This window comes from Saccoglossus kowalevskii, chromosome 19, assembly GCF_978046115.1.
Source record: "Saccoglossus kowalevskii chromosome 19, keSacKowa6.1, whole genome shotgun sequence".
Classification (NCBI taxonomy): domain Eukaryota; kingdom Metazoa; phylum Hemichordata; class Enteropneusta; family Harrimaniidae; genus Saccoglossus; species Saccoglossus kowalevskii.
In genome coordinates, this window is record NC_140659.1 from 6319338 (window position 1) to 6345485 (window position 26148).

A 26148-nucleotide genomic window follows, 5' to 3' on the forward strand; every position below is an offset into this window, starting at 1 on the left:
AATTTGTACGTAATTCGCGAGCACTTATTACTGAATTACACACTGTTGCAAAATCAATTGGTCATAATCCCCAGTATTGTGGCGCCGATCACGTGACCTCTTAATATCTGTGGTTGTCACGTTTGGTGTTCAACAAATACGAGATGCACCGCCGCATTTACGTCCACGGTTCCAACTATCATTGTTACATAAGTTCGGGAACAGACAACGTGAGGACGGAATAAAATGAAATATCATTTGAGAGCGAAAAATGGCTCTCCCGCTCTTGACCCTTAAACGCTTGTGATTGTTACAAACCCATTGTAATTGAATTGAATTGTGCGTTAAACACAACATTTACATTTACTGAATGGGTAATATAAAACCTGATATTAGGAACTTTTAAAAATTAATTAATTAATTTCGGAAACAAATCACTTGGATCTTTACGACCAAGTGGCGTGTACAATGCCCGTACAAAAGTGTGTACAACTGCAAACCACTAAAACAATCATCCAAATCACAAGTAATTGTTTCTATGGAAACAAGTATAGGTTTTGCTCTTTATGATTTATTTGATGGTACATTTCTCACAGCAAAATAATACAAATTCGCATTGGAAAAAATGATAATTAAATATTACATTTCAATATAATTACTAAAATAATAAAACAACAATTAATATTTATATTATTCTCTCGCAGTTATTCTTTCCATCAGTTAGGACGCTTTTTATGGATTTATGTTCACTGTTCAAATGTCGAATGAATGGTATTACAAAATTTCCATGTGACATTTGACTTTTAAGTGAGAAATACATAGAGATAACCATAAAATAAGGTGTTTGTTCGTCAGAACGTGGTTCTAATGACCCAGTTACCAATAGGCATCGTATGAGGTACACGCATCAAACAATCACATGAAATGGATATGTCATTTCTGTCCACATTACGAACCTGCTTCGTATAGATGTCAAGTAAGAAACGTCAACAATGCCCCCGAATGAATAAGCTAATAAAATAATTACATCGGAAAATACAATGTACGTCATGTCTGACGTCAAACACACGCAGAAAACACTGCCGGGGGTTGAGTACTCTCCTTACAGATTTTAATGTCTTCAAGTCAGGTCACAGTAGCGGGATGAATTGAGTATGTTTGCTCTTGGCATTAGAAAAGTGAATTTTCCGTACTTGGTCAGCAGCAACCAATGTAAAACGTGGTCACAGTATGTAGAACAATTACTGTCGATTGGCGCGAGGTTGACTTAAAAAAACTGTATATTTAAAATAATGACACTTTGGGGAAAATTCTATGAATTGAAATTACTAATAGCATAGGTGTTTTTGTTTATTCGTAATCGTGTTGTTCCCGATAGAATTCAGCGTTGGTGAGCGTTTGAGATCGCATTACCTTGTACAGTGATCGATTCGCAATTACAATTCACGGCGAATGACTGTTAAGAAACATGATTGCTAAGGCGTTGGAATAGCTCTTAAAATAAATTGGAATTTACGATCTGTGACAAAACGGGCTGTGATTTCTAGTTCAGCTAATTCATGAGGAATAATTTCAATACAGTTTTATAAATGTTAATATAGAAGGATTGCTGTCGCAAATTATTAGGTTTGAAATACAGGAGACTTTAATGTAAATCACGGATAGCATAATTGCTCCTTTCAATATGTTTCTAGATTGATAATTAGTTGTGTGATAGTCTTTGTCATCTCAATGCCAATCTTTTCTCCAATTATTTAGTGTTCTATTAGTTTGAAGCAGTCGTATAAATGTCACTCCTTTTCTTACTCACGATTTGAAGCAGCCGTCAGTGTGTCACTTCTAGTATAGCTCGCTTTATTGAATGCGCTTTCGCTAATGAGGACAAAGCTGACACGAAAAATAAATTAAAGGCGATGATATCGCGGATGCTGAACTTTCACATTTGATGGTTGGATGAATTGTATGCGGTCAGCAGTCTTCCAACGACATGCTGTAACTTCGTTTGTAAAACACAATGGAACTGACGTCCGGGAATCAGAATAGAGACGGGCATATAACACAAAATTTGATTATGACAATCTTTCTCGTTTGGCTTCTCACCTGATGTGTAAGGGGCAATCGAAGGAACACACTAATGACAACTGTAATGTTCTCATCGCATAGCAACACTTACTCATCTAACGACCAGATAAAGCGAGCGTTCGTGTTTTTGGTCGTGCGTGTATTCAATAGTCTATAAAAAGGCGGGCTAAGACGCAGCGTATTCTAGTTTCGTTCAAACCGCGTACACCCTGAGTTGTACGCAAATTGTATTTATGACACTGGAACACCAACCACCGTTTGAACTACTGCGTGCAACTCAACAAGTTAATACAATGAATTTTATCAAGGCATAAATGTTATTATAGGAATTATTTAATTGTTAATAAAACAGTTACCCTAGATGACCCGTGCGGTTTGTTCTAGTGTTTCTTCAGTCATTGGCCGATTTATGGTCATGCATCCGTTTGTGATTGGTCAAATTGTTTCCAGCCGTCATTTGATATTTATGAATATTTTATAAAAACCAAACATGTGTGCCTTTATGAAATTCACTGTACACAGTATTCATCATTGCAAACAAAACAGTTATAAAGTTTTGATTTGCTTATATAATACAACGTGGATATAACAGTATAATTAATTCCCGTTTTCAAAATCAACGAGATTCCGTAAAAACCAATAACAACACAATTTATTTCGTACTTATATTATTCTGTGTATTGTATATTTCAGCTGCTTCCGTGGCGTTGCTGGCCAGTATCTCGTGTGGTGTGATCGTGATATGTCTCCTGGCAATGTGCGCCATATGGCGATGGAAACTTATAACACGACTCAAGTCAATGCAGACGACGGGATTGAACGAAGAAACGCAAATATTGAAATGTACAAATCCACCCGTTAGAACAGATAACACCAAGTAAATATATAAAATACGCTGGAATATCACCACTAATGCACACTCCCCACGGCAATGATGATCACGTGGTGTCTCATTTCACTGATATCCAGCAAACTGTCTCATCAATTCAGGTTTACATATATTTGAATCATCTCGCAAATATGCAAATATTTGATTTAATTTATTGAAATACTAATTAGTTTGACTTAAATTACTAATTGATTATCTCTATCTTCTCAATGATATTGCAATAAACATATTTAATTTAGATTTACAAAAGAAATACGATAGAATTACAACGAAATAATCAGGCATGCATGGAAGTAAGTAGAAGTAAGTGAGATATTGTTGAATAGATAGAAAACGTAGGATACATAGTTTAATCAGAATGCATTAAACCACAAATGCTCAATGTATTACACCGACAAAATATACAAACCCAGCACCGAATAAAAGCTTGATATGAGAAATTCCCCTATAATACGGTTTTTAATATCACTACACATGATTGGAAAGTTTTAAATAGGTGCGACGTGGAATGAATTCTACGAATGGCAGCGAATGAGAGATATATGCAATTATGTAGAAAATCCTAGATCGTTGTCAATATTTCACATTATACGATCATGAGAGGTTCTAACGAGCGTCCCATATCGTCATTGCAAGTTATTATATTCAACTCAGGTCTACGTTTGTAGTGATTATATCCTGTCCATGTAGTGATGTTAAGTCCCCATAACTCGCATCATGTAATCATTACGAGTTCTATGTTCAATTCACATAATCTCTGACAGTTCGTATATCTAGGTCATGTGACGACTCACAATGCTTATTCTTGTATACCGTGTAATCATTAGCGAGTGCCATTAATGCTTGTTCAAACGTGTTGACAATCGGAAGGCTAGATCACTTCGTAAATATTCCTGATCAGCGCGCTAAACTGGGCTAAACTTGCCCTGGTTATATAGGATCTTTGCTCGCGTGTCTTTTCAACAGTATATTATAAACTGACCTCTTGTTCGAAACCCTCGTTTTGATACACGTGTGAACACCCCGATATCTGCCACACAGAGTTAGATACAGCTGATATGGTCATCTCATGTAATCAAACAATTTGTGTTAAGACACCCAGTGTAATCATTACCGGTAGTTCAGTTTTTATATTTCTTATTATTTCTTATACGCCTCATACAATTATTAGTAATACACCCCATAAAATCAGTCAATTACAGTTACTTTCTTTCTTATATTCACTTCATTAAATGGTTGTCATTTTTATATTCACCTCAAAAATAAACTAACAGTTGTAGAAGTAATATTCACGCTAAATATTCGTATATACGTCTTTATACTCATCCACATATCGCACATCAAAGTTGATTGTTTGTGCAATGTTATTACGTACCTCATTGTGAACACGATAATCGTTTCAAAAACTAATATTTCTTGTTTTTTTCACATAGTAACGATGCCTCATTATTACAAACAACATATCGGGCTGAGGAGGTTCCACGATCATTGACGTCTGATTCTCTGCAGTCCACCGCCTCGGCAGCCGACGCAGAGGAAGGTACGAGTCAGCCCATACAACACAGTGAAGTGAGAAGACATTCGATGACAGCTTTTCGCTTTCATCATGATTTAATTGGGGAGCTAGATCCAAGTTTATACAAGTAAGTACGAACGTTTCTGGGAAATATAAACTTTCAGATCGGTTCTATAAAATGTGTTGAATTACATATGGAATCATGGAACCAGCGGCGCCTAAAGACAGGTTATCAACACAGTCCATTGACTGTTTCATGCGTCTTTACACACAGCATTTATTACGGAAATGTACACAGTTGTATCGGTTATCTAATAACACGTACTTAAACTTCTCGAAATGATTTATTTTTGTCAGGAGTAAGTACAGGAAACAGTATAAGACAGAGGGGTATTGTGAGGGCGTAGTTCGAGAGAACTTCCCGATTTCCCGTTAGTATTAACTACTCACTACACTAACCAAGGTCAACATAATTTCCCTGTTAACAAATTATTCTCTAATTTTCACTATCTGTTGACACTGAACACCCAGAAGCCAGGATCTTGCTTTACGACTTTATTGCGTGAAATATCTTCACCATCGTAACAATACAATGCTTTCTGATAAGCTACTGTAAGTTTGCAGCGGAGAATTATGGTCAGTAACATCATGGTTTGTTTCTCGTTAATGCAGGAATCACCAGGACAACGCGGTAGCTACTGGGCCCGGGGTTGTCAATCACTTGATCGATGCGTTATATATGGGCCTCCACATGGGTAAAACATAATATGGCTTCTTCCCACTTCACTTTTTATGGGTTTCTGCAGTTTCACTCTTCACATTTTATAAAAAAAAATTAATTCACTTCATTTTTTATAACATAAATATTCTTCACTTCACTTTATATAAGCATTCAATTATTGTACTAATTAATATTACTCAGTAACTAGAAACTTTGCATTTCAGATACAATGATTTATTTCATTACAGATGTTATCAGGGTGAACAATTTTCATACTAATAAAGCACTATAGATAGTACTGCTGTTTCTGTTAGTCCCCGATTTCAATTATCAGTAGTCAAAAAACCGGCATATACAATATACCTTCTGTGCATCCAGTCACAACTCAGCTATATATTGTTTTTTGTCATCTTAAGCACATACATCTCATATTGAGGACATGATGCATGTGCAGGAGTTCATGATTGGACCAAAGATATGTGACTACATGTATTTTATTTGTGTGACTGCTGGTAAATGAGAAGCATATTATAAACTCTTTCCCTGCAAATAGACTAGTAATATCATCTTTGAAGTTCGGAAACAAATGCATACAATAGACATTTATCATGATGCAATCATTTATTTAAATTTCTTGAACATTCATAATTGTTACATAAACAACATTTTTCATGTTACTTTCTGTTTTAAAGCAGGATGAAATGTTGTAAACATAGAGACACTATTATAGCCATGCCGTAGTTGATTTATATTCTGAGTTGGCAAGTAATATTATCAATAACCATTAATACTTATAATAAATTTCAAAACAAGAATATGATAGTGCAATAAACTAATTAAGTGACATGACAAGCTTAAATCGGTAGAAATCTCCTGGAGTCATGTTACAGAAGAAGAAACTTGAAAGTGACCTACTCAATTGCAAGTTTCAACACTTGATATTGTTTTATAATTTTGTGTCCCCAGGGAATTACATTTGTAGTCTACATGTATCTGAGGTTGACCAAAATTGTGTTTGACAATATATTCCCCAAATATACATGTTTGAAAGCCCAATTTATAATCAGATGCTCAATAAGAGCTATCACTCTCAAATCTTTTACTGTAATTAAGCTCACACAAGTCCTAAATATCAATTTTGACAAAAACTGACAAAAAACGCACCAAAAATACATATTTCAAAGCCAAAATTTTAATCAGCACTGAATCTCACGTGACTTTATAAGATATATTACTCTCAAATACACTGCATCAAAACCTTTCATGTAATCAAGCTCACAAAGGTCCAAAATATTAATTTTGACCAAAAATGACAAAAAAACACCAAAAATATATGTTTCAAAGTCCAAATTAAAACAAAAAAACATATCATAAAAACTTGTTGTGTAATTGGGCTCACCAAGGAGTACTTAAGGTAGCACGAGGGGAGAAACTAGAAAAAAAAACATATTTCAAAAAAATTTGGATTATGAAACATTATATTGTGTACTTTCTTTATCTTTGGTCCAAATTTACTGTGCGCAATGCATTTGGTGCGTAATTTAATTTTATTCCCAAAAAATGTAGTTGGTAGTAAACATAAATGAAAGTGACCTGGGCTCATATTATAGTCAACCCGCAGAGTGGTTTGAAGAAGAGCCTGTCGATAGTTACAACAAAAGTTCTGAGTGATTGTCATGGTGACACCGACAGTTCAGACAACGACGGCATCGAGATGGAAATCCTAGATACAGACACTGGTTAATGGTAGAACTGGCAGTGTGAAATATTGATGTGTCATTATTGTAAAAAGGGAAATGTCGTTTTGGCTGCAAACACGAACATCCGCCATGGCTGGGGGAGCCATTTTTACTATAAGTGCATGAATCCAAAATGCAACTCCACGACTGACATTTTTCCGGCGTCAAAAAGGAGTGGATTTCTTTTGATGTAAACCGTAAGTTGGTAATCGCAGCTCATGGCATTGGAAAGGGTCGTCGCGCAATGCGTAAATTTAGTAGTTACATAGAATTACCGCTTCCTCTGTCTGGAACCACTCTTCAATACCATCCCGCTCGTGGTTCTCTGTGAGCATGGCCAACGCTACATTTCGTTTTTCATCGGGAGGAAAAAACAGTGCTGACTTGGAAATAATTGATTATAACAAATCCGATAAGGGTACACTCTCCATAGGCAGAAAGATATGCAAACATATCTGTACTTAAAGGCATGTATATCCCGTAAGTAAATATATGCTTTCATGATGGCCCGCCCTGTGTTTAGAGAACCGATTGTACTGTTGACGCTGTTCAACATAACAAAGGGGGCTTGACAAAATAATTGCGCGGTACGCCATTTTGTTCAAGTTAGCACACACTTTTTAAGAAACAACCAACCATGTTTTCACGATATAACTGTCCTCGCAGATCTGATACTTGTATATTTATAAAGTATGATGGGAATGGTAAGCATTTGGTAATTAATTAGCTGTTTATAAGTGGCCAAATTCGAAGAAACATTTATGGAAACTAATTTTTGACTATCATAACTATTGAAGATGTCATCTTTTAACACTTTTCTCTGAGCGAACGATGTACAAATTCCACAATCTATTCGCCACAAAATGGGCTCAAATATGATGTCTCATGGATGTTTATGTGAGCCCTTGACGTTGAGTTACGGCCTTGAGAACATGAAAATTTAGTCTATAAAGTTCAAGGAGATTTTATCTCCAGAACTATGAGGCACATAAAAATTCCGAGACGAATTTTCAAAGATCATTATCTTATAAAGCAACAGTGAGAAACATAGAAAAAAGGAACACCGAGAAACGGCCAATCCCACAAAAAACTCTATATTTAGGAGGTTCACGGGAACAATTGTAACATAATCCCCTGAGCAAATATCAATACGAAACATACATGATCACGAAACATACATGATCGTATTCTGCTATATCGCAGCTTTCTAAAAACATATACATTGCCATAACTACATGTACATGCTTAGTAACTGGCGAGGAAAGTCCTAATCTCAATTAAACTATAACTTGTAGTTCCCTTCTCGCTACCTTAAAACTTTGGAACCACCTATTCAAAATATAATCTACAAATGGTCACAAAAAGTAAATAACTGGTTATTAGACAGACAATATATAGCACAATAGGGACACAATGTTTCTGTTTCTACAGCTGCATTTTATGGCTTGCAAGAGGGCACCTTGAACTGTGCTGGCTGTGCTTGTGACTTCTATGGTGGTGGTGTTTTTCTTTTTTCCCCTCCTACTTCTTTGGTTATTTTCTTCATCCATACTTAGCCTGAAATTACACATTTTATGTATTAATATAATGTTACAGTCCCCTGTCCAATATTGGGAAACTTTTAATTCACTCCTTATGCACGCTCTTGTTGACTGAAATAAATATTTGGTGGCTGAAAAATACCACCTAAAAGTGCACAGATCATCACCAAAACATCACCCGAGTGTGTAAACAAGTTGTCTTAGTTAGTACATGCATATCCAAATACGAAACAAAACATCATTTTCACCTCAATGTTTGCCTCAAAAGACCCCTAACTTTCCCCCAATCATATGTAATGCACAAGGCAACAAGAACAAAAATTGCTTGTTTTCGTTAAACCTACCTAACCATATTTTCGAGGAAATCCAAACACTTATTTTAGGCAAATTAGCAGTTTTTTTATTTTATGCAAATTAGCTATGCTCATTCCGACAGAGCTGTGATTAATTTTAATTAATTGTACTGCCCATTTACTGCCTACTGTCTATTGACTTTGTCATTTTGTAAAAATCTATCATTAAAACCAACTTGGATTTGAAGTTCAACCATGATTATACATTATTACGATTATTGTATTAATCACCAAAGAGTGCAATGAAAAACAAATTAAAATTAAAATAAAATGAAAACCCGATTTTGGGCGATTTGTACAACACGGATAGCAGGCAGTTTTGCTTTTCACCTCTCCATCATTCATGCATCGGCCATGTGGGGCAGTCATGTTGCCTATGATAATGGATGTCGTCGCCAGTGAGCTCTACTAAACAGTGGGGGGAACAACTGTAATCATTTGTACCATAAACGTTCGGCATATTTGTTTTTAAAGACCGTTAAAGCAGTGTTTATTTTTTTGGTCAGGCGATCGATTTTTCTCTCACCCGATTTGCCAAATCACAGGCCCTGTCCAGTTTTACAGACCAACTCAAACACATGGCTGAGGAAATAAACAGCAAAAAGGGTAAACGAAATCAGTAAACTAACCTTTTTATGCGTAGTCATGCAGTACTGTCAGTGCTCGTCAGTCGTTCCGAGCACCAGTTCGTCTGCAAAATTGTTCCGCAATCGCGATAGACGACAGAGCTTCTTCATTACATGCATTCTGATTGGTGTAGGGTACTTGACCGTCATTTGACAAGCGAATAAAGATACGGGTAACATAATACGCTTTTAATCCCTTTTATTACCAAGCAAGATTTTGTTGTGCAAAAACCAGCGAAGCCGGCGATGTTCGGCAATGTATGCCATGTATGATATTTGAATCGCTTCCAAATTTATAAGAAATTCACTTCAGCTTCCTAATTTTATAAAATAATCATATCGATATTCACTTTCTATAACTCAAACAGATCACTTTTACAATTTTTATAAGATTTTCACTTCGTTTTTTTTACAGTTTTTAAAAAGCATCACTTCGATTTTTACACCTTTTAAAACGGGCACTTCGCACTTCGTTTTTTACCCATGTGGAGGCCCATATATGTTCACAAAAAGCATCACATATTTAGTATATCGCAGGAGAAAATATAAATCAAGCTATACAACAATTTGATATACACAGCATCAAATAAAAAAAATCCATTCGCCCAGAGCGCGTGCAACCAGAGTGATTGATGCACAGATGCTACGAATGTAAACTTCTGGATAAACAGCGAGAATATTTTAATTTCTCAAAACTATATTTAAAAGAAAAGAAAATCTGTTTATAGTATCAAACAAACATATGACTCTATAACATTAGATGTAAACCAATGTCCTATATTGAGATTTAGAAATATATAAACATTTGATAGTGTAACAATTGATAACCTGGAACTCATACAATATACACTGCGATTTGTGAGTTAAAAAAGCACAAAATTATATAAATATCGGCAAACGAGTTTTTTTGTAATAATGGACTGTTCAGAATAGTTGTATAATAGAGTACAATTCCTCCAATCCTAAAGTTTTTTTTTTTCAATATTCAATATTACAGTAATTATTTCAACTGATTATCAAGCCACTGCATAAAAACTGCGGGCGCTTTATTCGGTAACCAGCAAGATATTCACTAAAGTATTATTTTGTTAAGAACACTTGTGTAAACAACAACTATATTATCTGAAGCATAATGCGCGTTCGACGAGGTTACAGTACAATACGTAGCACTATCAAGGTTTCGTTGTTTTGCTCAGAATCTATGTATTTTTAAAAGAACGTCATGGAAATGTGTATGTTCAGCAGCATCTTTTGAAAATATTGTATACCATTAATGTCTTAGGTAGATGTCCTTAGTACTATAATGGACTTCCATAGCGGTTCCATATCAATCTGAATCTAGAAATACAGTTTATTTACAATTGGCTATTTACATAATATTATTTGCGATTAAAAGAAGAATATAAGTTTTCCTCTATCTGTAATAATTTGTTCATTATATTTCATCTTTTCTATGGACCTGTTGACTTTATGCGTTTGCAATAAACTGTTATTACATTGGAACGCAAGGACTTTTCGCTTAGTGCCTTGGATTTCTAGTTTTAATATGCGGGTAAAGATATACATATGCACGATTGTTTTAAACATATCCCACTTGACTATCCAAGATCGTAAGTTTAATTTCTAGCAATTGATGGCAATTAGTTTGATTCTCCAGGGGAGTACAACCTAAGCATAGCATGTTCTTTGCATAGACATCTTGATTGCAATCATGAGCGATGTGTCGCGTGTGTGTAATACACACGTTATAGCCTGTAATGTATTTACGTAACTATATTTTTTTATATTTACCTCAATCTCATTTCGGTGCCAGCGCTTTTCTATTACGTAAGATTTACAACGCAAAGCAAACAACGACGTATGAGCGACGCGCGTTTCAAAGTCTACACATAAAATAAAAGAAACAGTCACGTGATTCGCTCCCTTGACGCGCGTGCATAATGAGCGTGCAGTCACCGCCTTCACAGTCTGGCTTGTAAATAAAAGATAAAAATCAGAAGAAACCTTTATATATTGTTAACATACCAATAATCAACTTTCCAGCTTGCAAATTTATTTTATTGGAAAGGAATTTGAAAAAAAAGCAAGGTATATGATTTCTGTCGACTCTATATAAGATCTGTAACAAGATTTCAAACACAATATAGACACGTTTTTCCATCTTAGACGAACATTTATTCTTCAATCAGTACGCATTTCAGTGTAATACAAACTGTATTAAACACTTTATTATCACAAGACGCGTGATTCTCACAATCATGCTGGACAAATAACGTTACCTGTTCACTCTCGCAACAAAAATTGAAATAATTCTTCGTCGCTCTCACACATGGTGCACATGTTAAATCACTTGCGAAGGTTGGTAATACAGCGGTGACGCGTCCTGAAATTGACTCGCCAACTGATGTACGAATGATAAATTATTGTAAATAATACAACTTTGGAAGTGTACCGATTTTTGATATGCTTCAATTTACCCCCATTAACAAGATGAATGTAGTCAATGTATATGGCTGCTAGAGCAATTACATAACTAATAATCTGCCAGTCTTTATTCTGAGTCGCAACATTTAAAAGACAGCATTAGCGTACTGTATGTATATATTTTGCCAATGAACGTTGTATGGTGTGCCATTAGGGCCAAAATTGAAAAAGAAAAACACCAATAAATAAAAAATAAAATAAAAGAATAGATAAATAAATAAATGTTGTCTTTGAAATAATGTAGTGTCCTTCTATCCGTAAATGGATGAATAGCAGTAAATTATCATCGAAGCAAGGATATATCCTAAGACTTATAAGACTTATAATATGCAATATTTATACGCTCTTCACCCGAGTCGAGTAGAGATTCCCCCAATTTAAAGATACGTACTGCCAGTATCGTGTAATCACAGTCCCTCCACAAGGGACTGTGGTGTAATGTACATTACACAAAGCATTACAGCTATTCTTAGCCGCCATGATCTAGCCATACACGACATGGTATACAGACATGAGTCACAAGACCATTAACTGTCTCTCAGTGATCACTAAGATTGATACGCTGAGCAAACAGTTGTTATCTGTAGCCCAGTTATTTACAATTCTAATACCGTGCATTGCTAATTATTGTGTTCACCGTTTTGTGTTTCATTTTTACAATGTTTTAGCACAACTCAAAAAAAAAGGCTGTGACACACACCGTTAAAACTGACGCGGGCACTGGACAGAAACATACTCTGGCTTTATAAGACTATATACCGAGTTTTATGGAGGAATGAGTCTGTTTTACGACCATGAACGCAAAAAGATTGTTCCCATCAAATGTGTTTAAAACGCTTGAAATTACATTGATTCGATCGCTGAAATTAATTTAAAAGAATGCAGTAAAGTCTTACACGTGCGGCATTCATCCACTGAGACTTGTGATTGGTCAATTTGTTTTCAGTAGCCATTTATAATTTATAAACATTTATAATTTTGTTTATTTAAAACGAATTCACGCCTTTATGAAACCCAGTGTACGCGGACAATGTTGGAGGTCAATATTGTGTAATACTTGCCTATATGTGTACGGATCGTTTAATCAACAAACGCGATACTACTCTTTCAAATGATAAAACAAATCAGGTCTGAACGTATTTTGCATGGTGTTTGCATTTTCGCGAGCTGTTTAAACGTACCACACCAATTATTCATTTTTTTTTCGTGATTTCGGGGAATAGCATAATAATTCATTAGACCATGGTTCGGAAATGGTTCGCTTAAACAAGGAAATCGACTACATCTCAGTATTGCGCACATCCCGTCATTGCATTGTCCTCATTACGGGGCAGTTCATCGCCCTTTATTTATACACAACGAAAAACAGTTTTTATTTCGACCACTGAAATGCAAACATGACAAAACACGCAGCTTGGTCGCACGGATGTCAAATGAGAGTCCAGTTTGTGTCCAAAAGATTTATTTATTTATTTATTTATTTATTTATTTATTTATTTATTTATTTATTTATTTATTTATTTATTTATTTATTTATTTATTTATTTATTTATTTATTTATTTATTTATTTATTTATTTATTTATTTATTTATTTATTTATTTATTTAAACAAACAAACAAACCATCTTCATGCCTAATTGGTTTATTCATGTAATCTAGGACATTATCGAATTGAAGACGTATCTTACTGGAAAAATAGGGACACCGCAACACAAACTTACACATGTAATAAGTGCAATGCGTCAGTCATCGCGAAAACCGCTACTCTTAGCAACAACTGCATCTTCTCCGTACACTGAGAAAGAAACAATACACGGAACCGACAGTTTTACCCCTGCTTTGCATAAATTAATAATATATAATATAACATTTTAGTTGTTAAGCATAAAACACTGTTTATAAAAGAAGTTCTTTACAAGCCTAAGCTTGGCAGGGGCCAGGATATTGTTTCCGTGGCATACAGATCGTTTTCGTATGGCCTGCAGGATATTGTTTCCGTGGCATACACATCGTTTCCGTATGGCCTGCAGGCACGGGTCAACACTGGGGGACTGTTATGAGCAGTTACCGGAATCTTTTCTACAAACAACATGACGCGGGACAACGAGTTTAATTAGGGACTAACTAGCTAGTCGCTTATGGTTAGATTGCCCGGATTTGGTTCAATTGGTCCCGGGTGGTTTCACATCTGGTGTATTGTCTTGTTTTCATCTCGACTCCTAAGTGGGTGCTTAATTGGTTGTTTTGACGTTTCTATGTCAAATATGTTTCCTAGTTATGCACGAATTAATGAGGATGAGGCCACGTGACATATCACGTGTTGCTAAAATTTCCCTCTTTTTCTTGACTGCATAGTTTCACAATAGTACAGTCCATGCGACTACTTTCTTCATATTCGGTACTGAATGACTAATAAAGTTTATTCACTAAAAGAAGCATTCAGTACTAGAATTTACCATTTACAAAGCCTTATACTAATAAACATATCTACTGCTAATGAAACGATTTACATACGGAAGTATAACGCTGAAGAATAATTTATACTTGGAAATACCGCATAAAGTGTGAGAACAAATGACTTTTTATAGGAAATAAAACACTTTATTAGTTAACTTTCAGTCACCCCTAAAACTGTCTATGCACACTATTACACCCATAATACGTGGGGAAATAAAGACCACAGATGACCATCTGATTAGCGAATTTTCATTGAAACACGAGAAAGAAATTCTATTCCATAGTAAATTGGATTTTCAACTTCACAATATAGAATGTGCAAAGTTTAGAACTAAAATACCCCGGAAAATAAGATATTTAAAATATATTTATATTTCCAAACGTTTTTGGAACAGTTAATTAAACAAAACTCCGCGGATCACCAAATACAGTCAGTAAAAACATTTTTCAAAATGAATTAATATTAATAACAGTAAATTAAAGCATGGGAATATCATCATTTTACCAACAAAGTATATTAGTGTAATCCCCCAGTACGATGACATCAGTGTATTTCACACCGATATTTACTAAATCACGAAGATACAAACAAAAAACGAAAGTAAGAAAAAGGTCAAAAACAACTTGAACTCGCAGAAAAATACAAATTTTACATTATAAGAAACAGTAATTAGTAATTAAAACGCATGAAAGCCACTCTCCTATTCACGTTTGAATGCACTGTGTTATTGTGATGTCTAGTTTCAATCGTGTTTTTAGGTTATCGGTGTCATCCATGGTAATCACCACAACTCACCACTACTGCAAGGTATAATAGCGTGAAGACAGAATGTAATAATTGCAGTGTTCATGTAAATAGATTATATCAGTGAACTAACATCAGACGCTAGTTTGTACAATAATTGGGCATTAAATTGTTGCTGTTCATGTCTGCTGTCATGTAACAGACTAAACAGGCTATTATATATTAAGTGCGGAAAGGTGACTGATTTCTTTTCAAACTCCGATTCTTCTTTTTATTATTATTTCTATTTTCGTCCACACGTTTTACGCGTTTCAGGGAAGATATTCAGTAAGCCAACATACAGCCTTGTAATTACCCTTAAGAAAAAAGAAAATAGCAAGAACCTTTCTCTCTGACTCACATAGGTCACAAGACGCCATAAACCAAATCTACGTCAGCTCAGGTCAAACAAACCAACGTTAACAGGTAATGGAAACTATGGGGAGTCCTGCATATATGTCTGAATGTAATGTAAAAATGCACACTTAACGAGTAGTTTGTTATAATCAACTCAACAGGAAGCTTTGTTCGTTAAGATTTTGAAGGAATTTGACTGAGGGACGAAGACGGATCATCTGATTTGAAGGGTAACACTGGCATTAACGAATGCATCACCCATTTGTCCCCGCCATGCCAGCCACGTCTCGCCTACCACATGATTAAATCGCCACAGTCGTCGCATCGCTTCGTGTTCGATATGGAACTCATTGTTTGTTAACATGACATTCGAACACGCGCTGCGTGACGACTATAGCTCTTTTATATATACCAAATATATACCACATTTAATGATCTCTTAATCACACCGATCTGTCTACGATTTGAATACATTTGGTATGGTTTTGTTTATCATAATAATTGTGGGGTGATGTAGACTCCAGGACGTAGAATGGAGCAAGGAGATACTCTCACGTCTATGTATGCCAATATTACGTATCCGAATGAGAATCCATTTTTTAACATTTACACCCAGACATATGGGAAGTGAGTGTGTATTCTAGATAGATATACATTAAGGTTAAAGGGATGGTAATGACTAGAAAATCCCAGCGATTCATTGTGAAGTAACGATACAATCTGGGAATCGTTCCCGGAAGCGCACGTGTAGTAGAGATACAAATTGCCACAAACGCTAATCGTACACTGGCAAACGACAAACCTATCAAACGATGCAAAGCAAACTCATCATACGTTCCTTTCTCTCCGGCAAGGGAATGACGTAGACGACATAGTCACGTGGCTCATAATTAAGATTTTCGGCGTTAAAATTTTACTTTTTCTGGCAGTGCAACGGAAGCTATATATGTCTTTTACCGCTGTGCTATTATGTATTGTATATTTGCATACGACCATTGACTTTCAATATCACCCTGGGTCATGTGACCTAAAGTCTATATATGCACGGGTTTCCTATTACAAAGATACACGATCAAAAGAGTTTACGCCGTCTTTTACTGTTTATTCTTCTGCTAGTATCTACGCACTATTTGTATAGTACATTACCCAGTATTTACGACGTAGTAAATATAGAAAGAACCGATTGAAATACGGGTTACTTCTCACTAAATGTTGATTGTTCAGTTTCTATAAAAAATATGTTCTGCATCGGCGAATCGTCAAACGTGTTAATTCTGAATAAACGGGGAATGATAAAAAGAGTTGGCACGAGGACTAATTTGCATTTTATCACTCATGCAGCCTAAGCATATACCCATGCAATAAGTCACGTGACAAAACATCGTATAAGTTTCAATATTGTATGAATTGTTCCATTTCACAGATGTACAGACGATTACGACCAGGATGATATTCTACCTCCAAGTCCACACGGGAGACTGTGGTTCTCGCTTGTATATGACGCTGTCGTAGAACAACTTTCAGTGCGGTTGGTGAAAGCCAAGCACATACCAGGACGGGGACGTAACAACACACCTCGGGACCCCTTCGTTAAATTATACCTATTGCCTGATGAGAGAAATTGTCAACAATCCAAAGTGCGTCGAAGAACTCATGTGCCTGTATGGAATGAAACGTTTATATTCCAGGTAGGCTATGATAGGACGGTCAGTACTAGGGTATCAAGCAATGTGCCAATGGTATTGAATTGCGTGTATCGAAAACAACCCGGTGGATATGGAGGTCTGTATGAATATATAACACCGTTAGCAATTGGCTGCAGAATTCCTTAAAGATATATTAATAGTTGACGGCTATAACAAAATAATACATACTGCTCGGTATTACTCTTTCAGATTAATAAACTTTGGCATGTAGATTCACTTTACGCCCTCAAAATCTCCTGTGACGTAATTGGGTACAAACTAAAGAATGCCATTCATCAAGTTGAATGATTAGATGAGTCGACGCCCATTTATAACAAACATTGATTTTCAGAGATTTGTTATATAACAAACAATTACACAACCAAACAAAGTTGTATGTGAACAACATGTCCTACATTGTGTATGTCATTATTTCCACACTTTTAAAAGGCCAAATAAATATAAAATCCTGGAACGAGGTCAGACATCACGTGTTTATAGTATTAAATTTGTCTTACAGGTTGGCTCGAAAGATATACATAAGAGGACTCTTCGATTATCTGTGTATGATATCGACAGAAGACGTGTACGTCACGCGCTTGGTCACGTGCTACTTAATTTTGATGACGTACAACTGGACAAAGATGAGATTATATGCAGAGATTTAGAACTTGAGGCTCAGGTAATGGATATGGACCATATATCGCAATTCCAAATCATAGTGAATTGTGGGATAGTTTTGACGGAATTGAACTCAACTCCGACAAGCACAAAGCGAATTGCGATAGTAATATATGTTGTGTTGTTTGCCCGATACAGCTGTGCAGATTTGCTGAAAGGTTATATATTTATACAGCATATCACGCGGTTTATAAACTTCATTATTATTTATAAAGGCATGTTTGCCAATTTTGCGTGAAAATCGAAACTTATGAGGTGTATTCTCGCTGAATTATTTTATAAATGCGGCATGTTACATCTAAATACGATTGCGTTTCAGTTGTGCTTCAAATGTCGGGACAGGACGTGTAAAGTTTATTTCCCGCAAGGCTCAGGAAAACATGCATTTATCTTCGGTAAAATTAAGACATAACTTGAAGAGAATTATATTCAGCTTTCATATCACTTGATATTCATCAAAGACGCAAGATTGAATAAATGAATGATCTGTGTTATGAAATATGTATTCTCAAACGCATTTCGTGCGGACTTTACTCATGTAGCGCATTTGTGTTACCATGGAAACTACCTTCTATGGTGTTACATATACTAGCGCTTTATAACTATTTTTATTGACTGAAAATAAATAAAAAATACTGTAATTCGCCTTGACTATAATCAATCATAAATAAACCAGACCACGTGTTCTAGTACAACCTACCACAACATCGTTACAACTCGTAAAGTGTGCTCTCAATGTAAGTGCATCGGGATCCCGCAGAACAATCATTTTCATGCCCGGTCTACTCTAAAATCAAAATGTTTCTTCTCGTCAATATAAAACAACTATTCTACTGCTATAATACTGTAATAACCAAACGCTCTGTAAATACACACTAAGTGCGATGAACAAGTGTCAATATTTACGCGGTGAACTAAGTTCGGTCCTAAGGGGGGGGGGGAGTCCTACAAGTCAAATAAACCCTTAAACACGTACTTATTTTTGTGGAATTATACTCTCTTTCAAAAGCAGAAGTAGAAATAGATACCCTATATACATACTAAAATCATACTGTTTCCAAGTTGAGGTAACATGAATTCTTGATATTCCTCATTCACACATTATTAATATGTTTTAAAATATTCGACCCTAAACACGGTACACGCGTATACGCGCCAAATAACTAAAAAACATTCCTTTTACGCGTTTTTTTTACTTCAGCTTGCTTCAGAGAACCCCTTTCCTCCACTTGGGAGTTCCGGGTATACGGGAGATTCCATTAAGTGCGACACACGAGGAAAGCGCGAAATCCGATCCGAGGCGCTTACGTCATACCTACGTCATGAACGACGACGGTTTTAAAGTATTTCAATGAGATCAGGAGAAACGGTTAATTTGCAATGAGTTTGCTTCGTATGTAACACTGAACAAATATTTGGAATACAACGCTCTTATAAGTCGCGCCCTAACCTATATGGTTCACATCGCGGTTATGTCACAGTTTTGAGCTGTAACCACCCGTCGATGAAATACTGCTGGAGATTTGCTTTTTAGTATCCGTAGGACGTATTCCGAAACGGGGACTTATGTTTTGGGTTCCATTCGTCCGTGTGTCTGTCCGTCCGTGCGTCCGTCATCATTTCTCAGAGACACCTGGACAGGTATTTTTTTTTTCAAATCTGGTACAAAAACAAGTCATAGCAGGAGACATGTGCACACCAATTTATTCTTGATTTGGTTGACATTTGGCCAACCTATGGTTGGCCATATTTGTTCCAAAAACACCAAAAATCAACATTTGGACCGTTTCTCGGACATGCCTTGACCGATTTCATTCAAACGTCGCATTGACATCAGCTATGGCAGGTTACTGATGCACGTCATTTTCTTTCGTGATTCGATTCAAAATGGCGGACTGGTGGCCATTTTGTTTTTTACGAGTGATCTGCTCATATTACAGAGATGACTGTACAGATTTAGGTTAAATTTTGTACAACGGCAAGATATAATGGGTCAAATGTTGTTTTCAGTTATTTTTTGTTTTTCATCGAAATTTAGCCGAATGGCTGCCATTTTCGTAAAAAAATGAATGAAATCACAAAATTCAAACATATCATCAACCGTTTCTTGAATATGCCTTTACCGATTTCGTTCAAACTTGGCATTTACATCAGTCATAGTGGGTTACTGGTGCACGTCATTGTTTGTCAAAATAGCCGAGTGGTGGCCATTTTGTTATTTATTAGTGTTCTGTCCATTTACAGAGAGTGAGACGATTTTACAGATTAGGTTTAAATGTTGCACAAAGGCAAGATACATGTATAATGGGTTAAATGTTGCTGTTTTCAATTATTTTTGGATTGCAATGAAATTTAGTGTAATGGCGGCCTTTTTTATGAAAAACAAATTAAATTGCAAAATTTGAACATGTCATTAACTATTTTTAGGCACGCCCGAAGGCGCCACAGTGTGCATGTTGATTATTGATCAAGCATTATGTTGTGTTCTATGAATCCTAATTAACCAATCAGTGAAAATAACTTGATGGCACCAGTGTGCATGTTGATTATTGATCAAGCATTGTGTTAATACTATCCCAATATTTAAACTAAATCGGACTATGCCGCTTTTCATTGTTTGACAAAGTTACAAAAACATGACGGGGACTATGTCATTGACAATGAATTGTATTCAATATAACGAACGGGTGTGTAAAGAGAGTTGTATATTTAAATGACAATTCTTGCACCCACTACGTCACTGTGACGTAAGAGAAATGTTGTCGCAAGGGGGTGTTATCACAAGACTTACAGTAAAAAAACAGTGTATTACATAACGATTAAATATTATTAAATTAACTGAAATTAAGTGTTAGGTTGCTTTTATTGTGGTCTTCAATTGAAATTTTAGTCAAGTTATGAGCTCCATGCACCATATGACATTTCCAAGCTAAGATCCAGCGGCAAATTACTAAAACGAGTATCTCGAGTCACCAATCATTTGATTAAGTAAATCGACCGTGTGTGATTAATATGCCATACCACCGGCGATAGTGTAATTGGCGCAAATTTGTTCTAATCTCATTGCGCATAATTGCTGAAAACCTCCCTTACAGATATTGGAATAATTGTAACTGCTGAATAAATACGGACTTTATTATGCCGCCCTATGATTCCAAGGGAGGAGGTATTCATCGTGTTATAAAGTGAAAATGGTGGACACATCGAGTTATATATTGTACTCAACATTGTACTAATGTTCGTGTCATGTACATTATTGAAATATAGACCTTCTCGGAGAGGCTGAGTTTTTAATTCCGTATTTAAATTTGTTTAAAATATCGCAAGGCTGTTGATTTGATGACAGTGACGCTAATGACAATGCGAGTAACAATAGCAACGTCACGATGTTAACAGTGCCTCGATAGTATCCATGATAATCGCGGCAATCAATAGGCAAGATGGCATCGTATTATCCTTAGTGTATCTGGCTGACACAGACCGCGATAGTCTATATTAGTATGATATGCGTGTCTACAGGGAACACGAATGTAATCAATATATTTTTGCGCTCCTTTATAAAACAAAATGAAAGTTTATTTTGCCAAACGAAATCTGACCTTAAAACGGCAATTAAATTACTGAATACGTTTCTATATTACTGGGAGAAGCTCTAAGTTTGCAAAAATCTACTATACATACTAATGCGATATTGGTTCATATAACAATCTTATATTCATATATTACATTTGATTTCAGGCAACGGCAGTTCTAGGAGAGATTAATTTCACATTGACATATCAGTCCAATCTTGATAGACTGCGGGTAGTCATACACAGTCTCAGGAACATTAAGGAAATGGATTTTGAGGAGTGTGGTGAGTACCTAATTATAAGAATTACATAATAACTAAGCAATCGAAATAAAAAAAAGATGAAGAAAAAATACATTCAACCAGTGATTAAATATGACAGTTGCGTCGATTCCCGATTGATCACATCGTTACTGTACACCGGTTCGTTATCAGAACCGTGAGTGAGATCAGATTATTCCAAACCCAAATAAATCATCGGTTTGCATTCCGTGTATAGTATTGGTAAACCTTTAATGCTCGTATTATAATCTAGCTGTGCAATAAACAGCGAATAACGTAAATCTACTTGGTGATAAAGTTAACCGAGTCCAGTAAAGCTATACGTGTATATAACGACTAATTTGACACACGCTTTAAGTTTTCACTTATTTAATACAGTCACGTCATTTGTTGGATTCTCGACCAGGAGTCCATGCGTGATCGAATTAAAACTACACGAGAACATCTTGTGGGTGATTGATTAACACACACTTCAACCCTTTTTATCACGACTACGTGTAATGGTTTGCGTTGTGTGGTGCCAATGCTATACCACCCACTGACCCTATCACTGGTGTTAGCAAAAAAATATCACACCGTGCCATTCTACATCGTACAGTGCTAGATTTGAATATAGCTACCTATTATAAAAACATTTCTTCAGAGTCTCAGTCAGAGTCTAATTATGCGTATGTCGACCATACAACAAACGTGTAGTTGCTATTGAAACATGTAAATGTTCGTAGAAGATCTAGAGTAAAACAGTTGCGTACTGAGTTACAAGATACAAGACCTGCCCGGGGAATTGTTCATGTCTCTGGGTAGCTACATAAATAATTATTGCGTAATACGAATTTTCATTTGACCAGAGATACAATCTCGTAACATCGTTTAAATACTCTACGACCTCCTGGCATTCTATTTAAATTATCAAAAAGTGATATTAATATATATGTTACCATTCACATTACACATGAACGTTCTACATATACACATTTGCAGTGAAATAGGAACGTTGTATATTGGCAGTGAGACGGGGACGTTGTACATTGGCAGTGAGACAGGGACTTTGTACATTGGCAATGAGACAGGGACGTTGTACATCTGCAGTGAAATAGGAAATTTGTATATTGGCAGTAAGATAGAGACGTTGTACATTGGCAGTGAAATAGAAACTTTGTATATTGGCAGTAAGATAGGGACGTTGTACATTTGCAGTGAGATTGGGACGTTGTACATTTGCAGTGAAATAGGAACTTTGTATATTGGCAGTAAGATAGGGACGTTGTAAATTTGCAGTGAGATAGGGACGTCGTATATTGCCAGTGAGATAGGGACGTTGTACATTTGCAGTGAGATAGGGACGTTGTATATTGGCAATGAGATAGGGACGTTGTACATTTGCAGAGAGATATGGACGTTGTAGATTGACAGAGAGACAGGGACGTTGTACATTTGCAGTGAGACAAGGACGTTGTATATTGGCAGTGAGATAGGGACGTTGTACATTGGCACTGAGATAGGGACGTTGTACATTTGCAGTGAGATAGGGACGTTGTATATTGCCAGTGAGATAGGGACGTTGTATATTGGCAGTGATATATTGATGTTGTACATTTGCAGTGAGATAGGGACGTTGTATATTGGCAGTGAGACAGGGACGTTGTATATTTGCATTGAGATAGGGACGTTGTATATTGGCAGTAAGATAGGGACGTTGTAAATTGGCAATGAGATAGGGACGTTGTACATAGGCAATGAGATAGGAACGTTGTATATTTGCAATGAGACAAGGACGTTGTACATAATGGCAGTGAGATAGGGACGGTGTATATTGGCAGTGAGATAGGGACGTTGTATATTGGCAGTCAGACAGGGACATTGTATTTTGGCAATGAGATAGGGACGTTGAACATTTGCAGTGAAAAAGGAACTTTGGATATTGGCAGTGAGATAGGGACGTTGTACATTTGCAGTGAGATAGGGACGTTGTGTATTGGCAGTGATATAAGGACGTTTTACATTTGCAGTGAGATAGGGACGTTCTATATTGGCAGTGAGACAGGGACGTTGTATTTTGGCAATGAGATAGGGACGTTGTACATTTGCAGTGAAAAAGGAACTTTGTATATTGGCAGTGAAAAAGTAACTTTGTATATTGGCAGTGAGATAGGGACGTTGTACATTTGCAGTGAGATAGGGACGTTGTATATTGGCAGTGATATAAGGACGTTTTACATTTGCAGTGAGATAGGGACGTTCTATATTGGCAGTGAGACTGGGACGTTGTATTTTGGCAATGAGATAGGGACGTTGTACATTTGCAGTGAAAAAGGAACTTTGTATATTGGCAGTAAGATAGGGACGTTGTAAATTGGCAATGAGATAGGGACGTTGTACATTGGCAGTGAGATAGAGACGTTGTACATTGGCAATGAGATAGGAACGTTGTATATTGGCAGTGTGATAGGGACGTTGTACATTGGCAGTGAGATAGGGACGTTGTACATTTGCAGTTAGATAGGGACGATGTACCTTTGCAGTGAGATAGGGACGTTGTACACTGGGATGAGATAGGGACGTGTGCACATTTGCAGTGAGATAGGGACGTTGTACATTTGCAGTGAGACAAGGACGTTGTATATTGGCAGTGAGATAGGGACGTAGTACATTGGCAGTGAGATAGGGACGTTGTATATTGGCAGTGATATAAGGACGTTCTACATTTGCAGTGAGATAGGGACGTTGAATATTTGCAGTGAGACAAGGACGTTGTATATTGGCAGTGAGATAGGGGCGTTGTACATTGGCAGTGATATAGGGACGTTGTACAATTGCAGTGAGACAGGGACGTTTTATATTTGCATTGAGATAGGGACGTTGTATATTGGCAGTGAGACAGGGACGTTGTACATTTGCAGTGAGACAAGGACGTTGTATATTGGCAGTGAGATAGGGCGTTGTACACTTGCAGTGAGATGAGGGACGTTGTATATTGGCAGCGATATAAGGACGTTGTACATTTGCAGAGAGATAGGGACGTTGTATATTTGCAGTGAGACAAGGACGTTGTATATTTGCAGTGAGACAAGGACGTTGTATATTGGCAGTGAGATTGGGACGTTGTACATTGGCAGTGAGATTGGGACATTGTACATTTGCAGTGAAATAGGAACTTTGTATATTGGCAGTAGGATAGGGACGTTGTACATTTACAGTGAGATAGGGACGATGTATATTGCCAGTGAGATAGGGACGTTGTACATTTGCAGTGAAATACGAACGTTGTATATTGGCAGTAGGATAGGGACGTGGTACATTGGCAGTGAGATAGGGACGTTGTTCACTGGTAGTGAGACAGGGACGTTGTACATTTGCAGTGAAATAGGAACTTTGTATATTGGCAGTGAGATAGGGACGTTGTACATTTACAGTGAGGTAGGAACGATGTATATTGCCAGTGAGATAGGGACGTTGTACATTTGCAGTGAAATACGAACGTTGTATATTGGCAGTAGGATAGGGACGTTGTACATTGGCAGTGGGATAGGGACGATGTATATTGGCAGTGAGATAGGGACGTTGTACATTTGCAGTGGGATAGGGACGTTGTTAATTGGCAGTGAGATAAGGACGTTGTATATTGGCAGTGAGATAGGGACGTTGTACATTGGCAGTGGGATAGGGACGTTGTTAATTGGCAGTGAGATAAGGACGTTGTATATTGGCAGTGAGATAGGGACGTTGTACATTTGCAGTGGGATAGGGACGTTGTTAATTGGCAGTGAGATAGGGACGTTGTATATTGGCAGTGAGATAGGGACGTTGTACATTGGCAGTGAGACAGGGACGTTGTATATTGGCAGTGAGACAGGGACGTTGTACATTTGCAGTGGGATAGGGACTTTTTTAATTGGCAGTGAGATAGGGACGTTGTATATTGGCAGTGAGATAGGGACGTTGTATATTGGCAATGAGATAGGGACGTTGTACATTTGCAGTGGGATAGGGACGTTGTACATTTGCAGTGGGATAGGAACTTTTTTAATTGGCAGTGAGATAGGGACGTTGTATATTGGCAGTGAGATAGGGACGTTGTATATTGGCAGTGAGACAGGGACGTTGTATATTGGCAGTGAGATAGGGACGTTGTACATTTGCAGTGGGATAGGGACTTTTTTAATTGGCAGTGAGATAGGGACGTTGTATATTGGCAGTGAGATAGGGACGTTGTATATTGGCAATGAGATAGGGACGTTGTACATTTGCAGTGGGATAGGGACGTTGTACATTTGCAGTGGGATAGGGACTTTTTTAATCGGCAGTGAGATAGGGACGTTGTATATTGGCAGTGGGACAGGGACGTTGTACATTGGCAGTGAGACAGGGACGTTGTATATTGGCAGTGAGATAGGGACGTT

General features: G+C 36.8%; 1 protein-coding gene and 1 long non-coding RNA gene across 2 annotated transcripts in view; one reads left to right on the top strand and one right to left on the bottom strand.

The window, feature by feature from the left end:
- Positions 1 to 26148, top strand: part of LOC102804541 (synaptotagmin-15-like) — a 50054-nt gene that overhangs the window by 17260 nt on the left and 6646 nt on the right. The window contains exons 2-6 of the mRNA XM_078007192.2: positions 2755 to 2938; positions 4384 to 4593; positions 16953 to 17217; positions 17735 to 17896; positions 21634 to 21751. Coding sequence (XP_077863318.1) covers positions 2755 to 2938; positions 4384 to 4593; positions 16953 to 17217; positions 17735 to 17896; positions 21634 to 21751 — 939 coding nt within the window. The remainder of the gene's footprint in view (positions 1 to 2754; positions 2939 to 4383; positions 4594 to 16952; positions 17218 to 17734; positions 17897 to 21633; positions 21752 to 26148) is intronic.
- LOC146730247 (uncharacterized) lies at positions 8452 to 9529 on the bottom strand. The gene is made up of 2 exons (XR_014927406.1): positions 9450 to 9529; positions 8452 to 8483 (listed from the first exon to the last, which is right to left on the bottom strand). It is a non-coding gene; the product is annotated as an uncharacterized LOC146730247 (long non-coding RNA).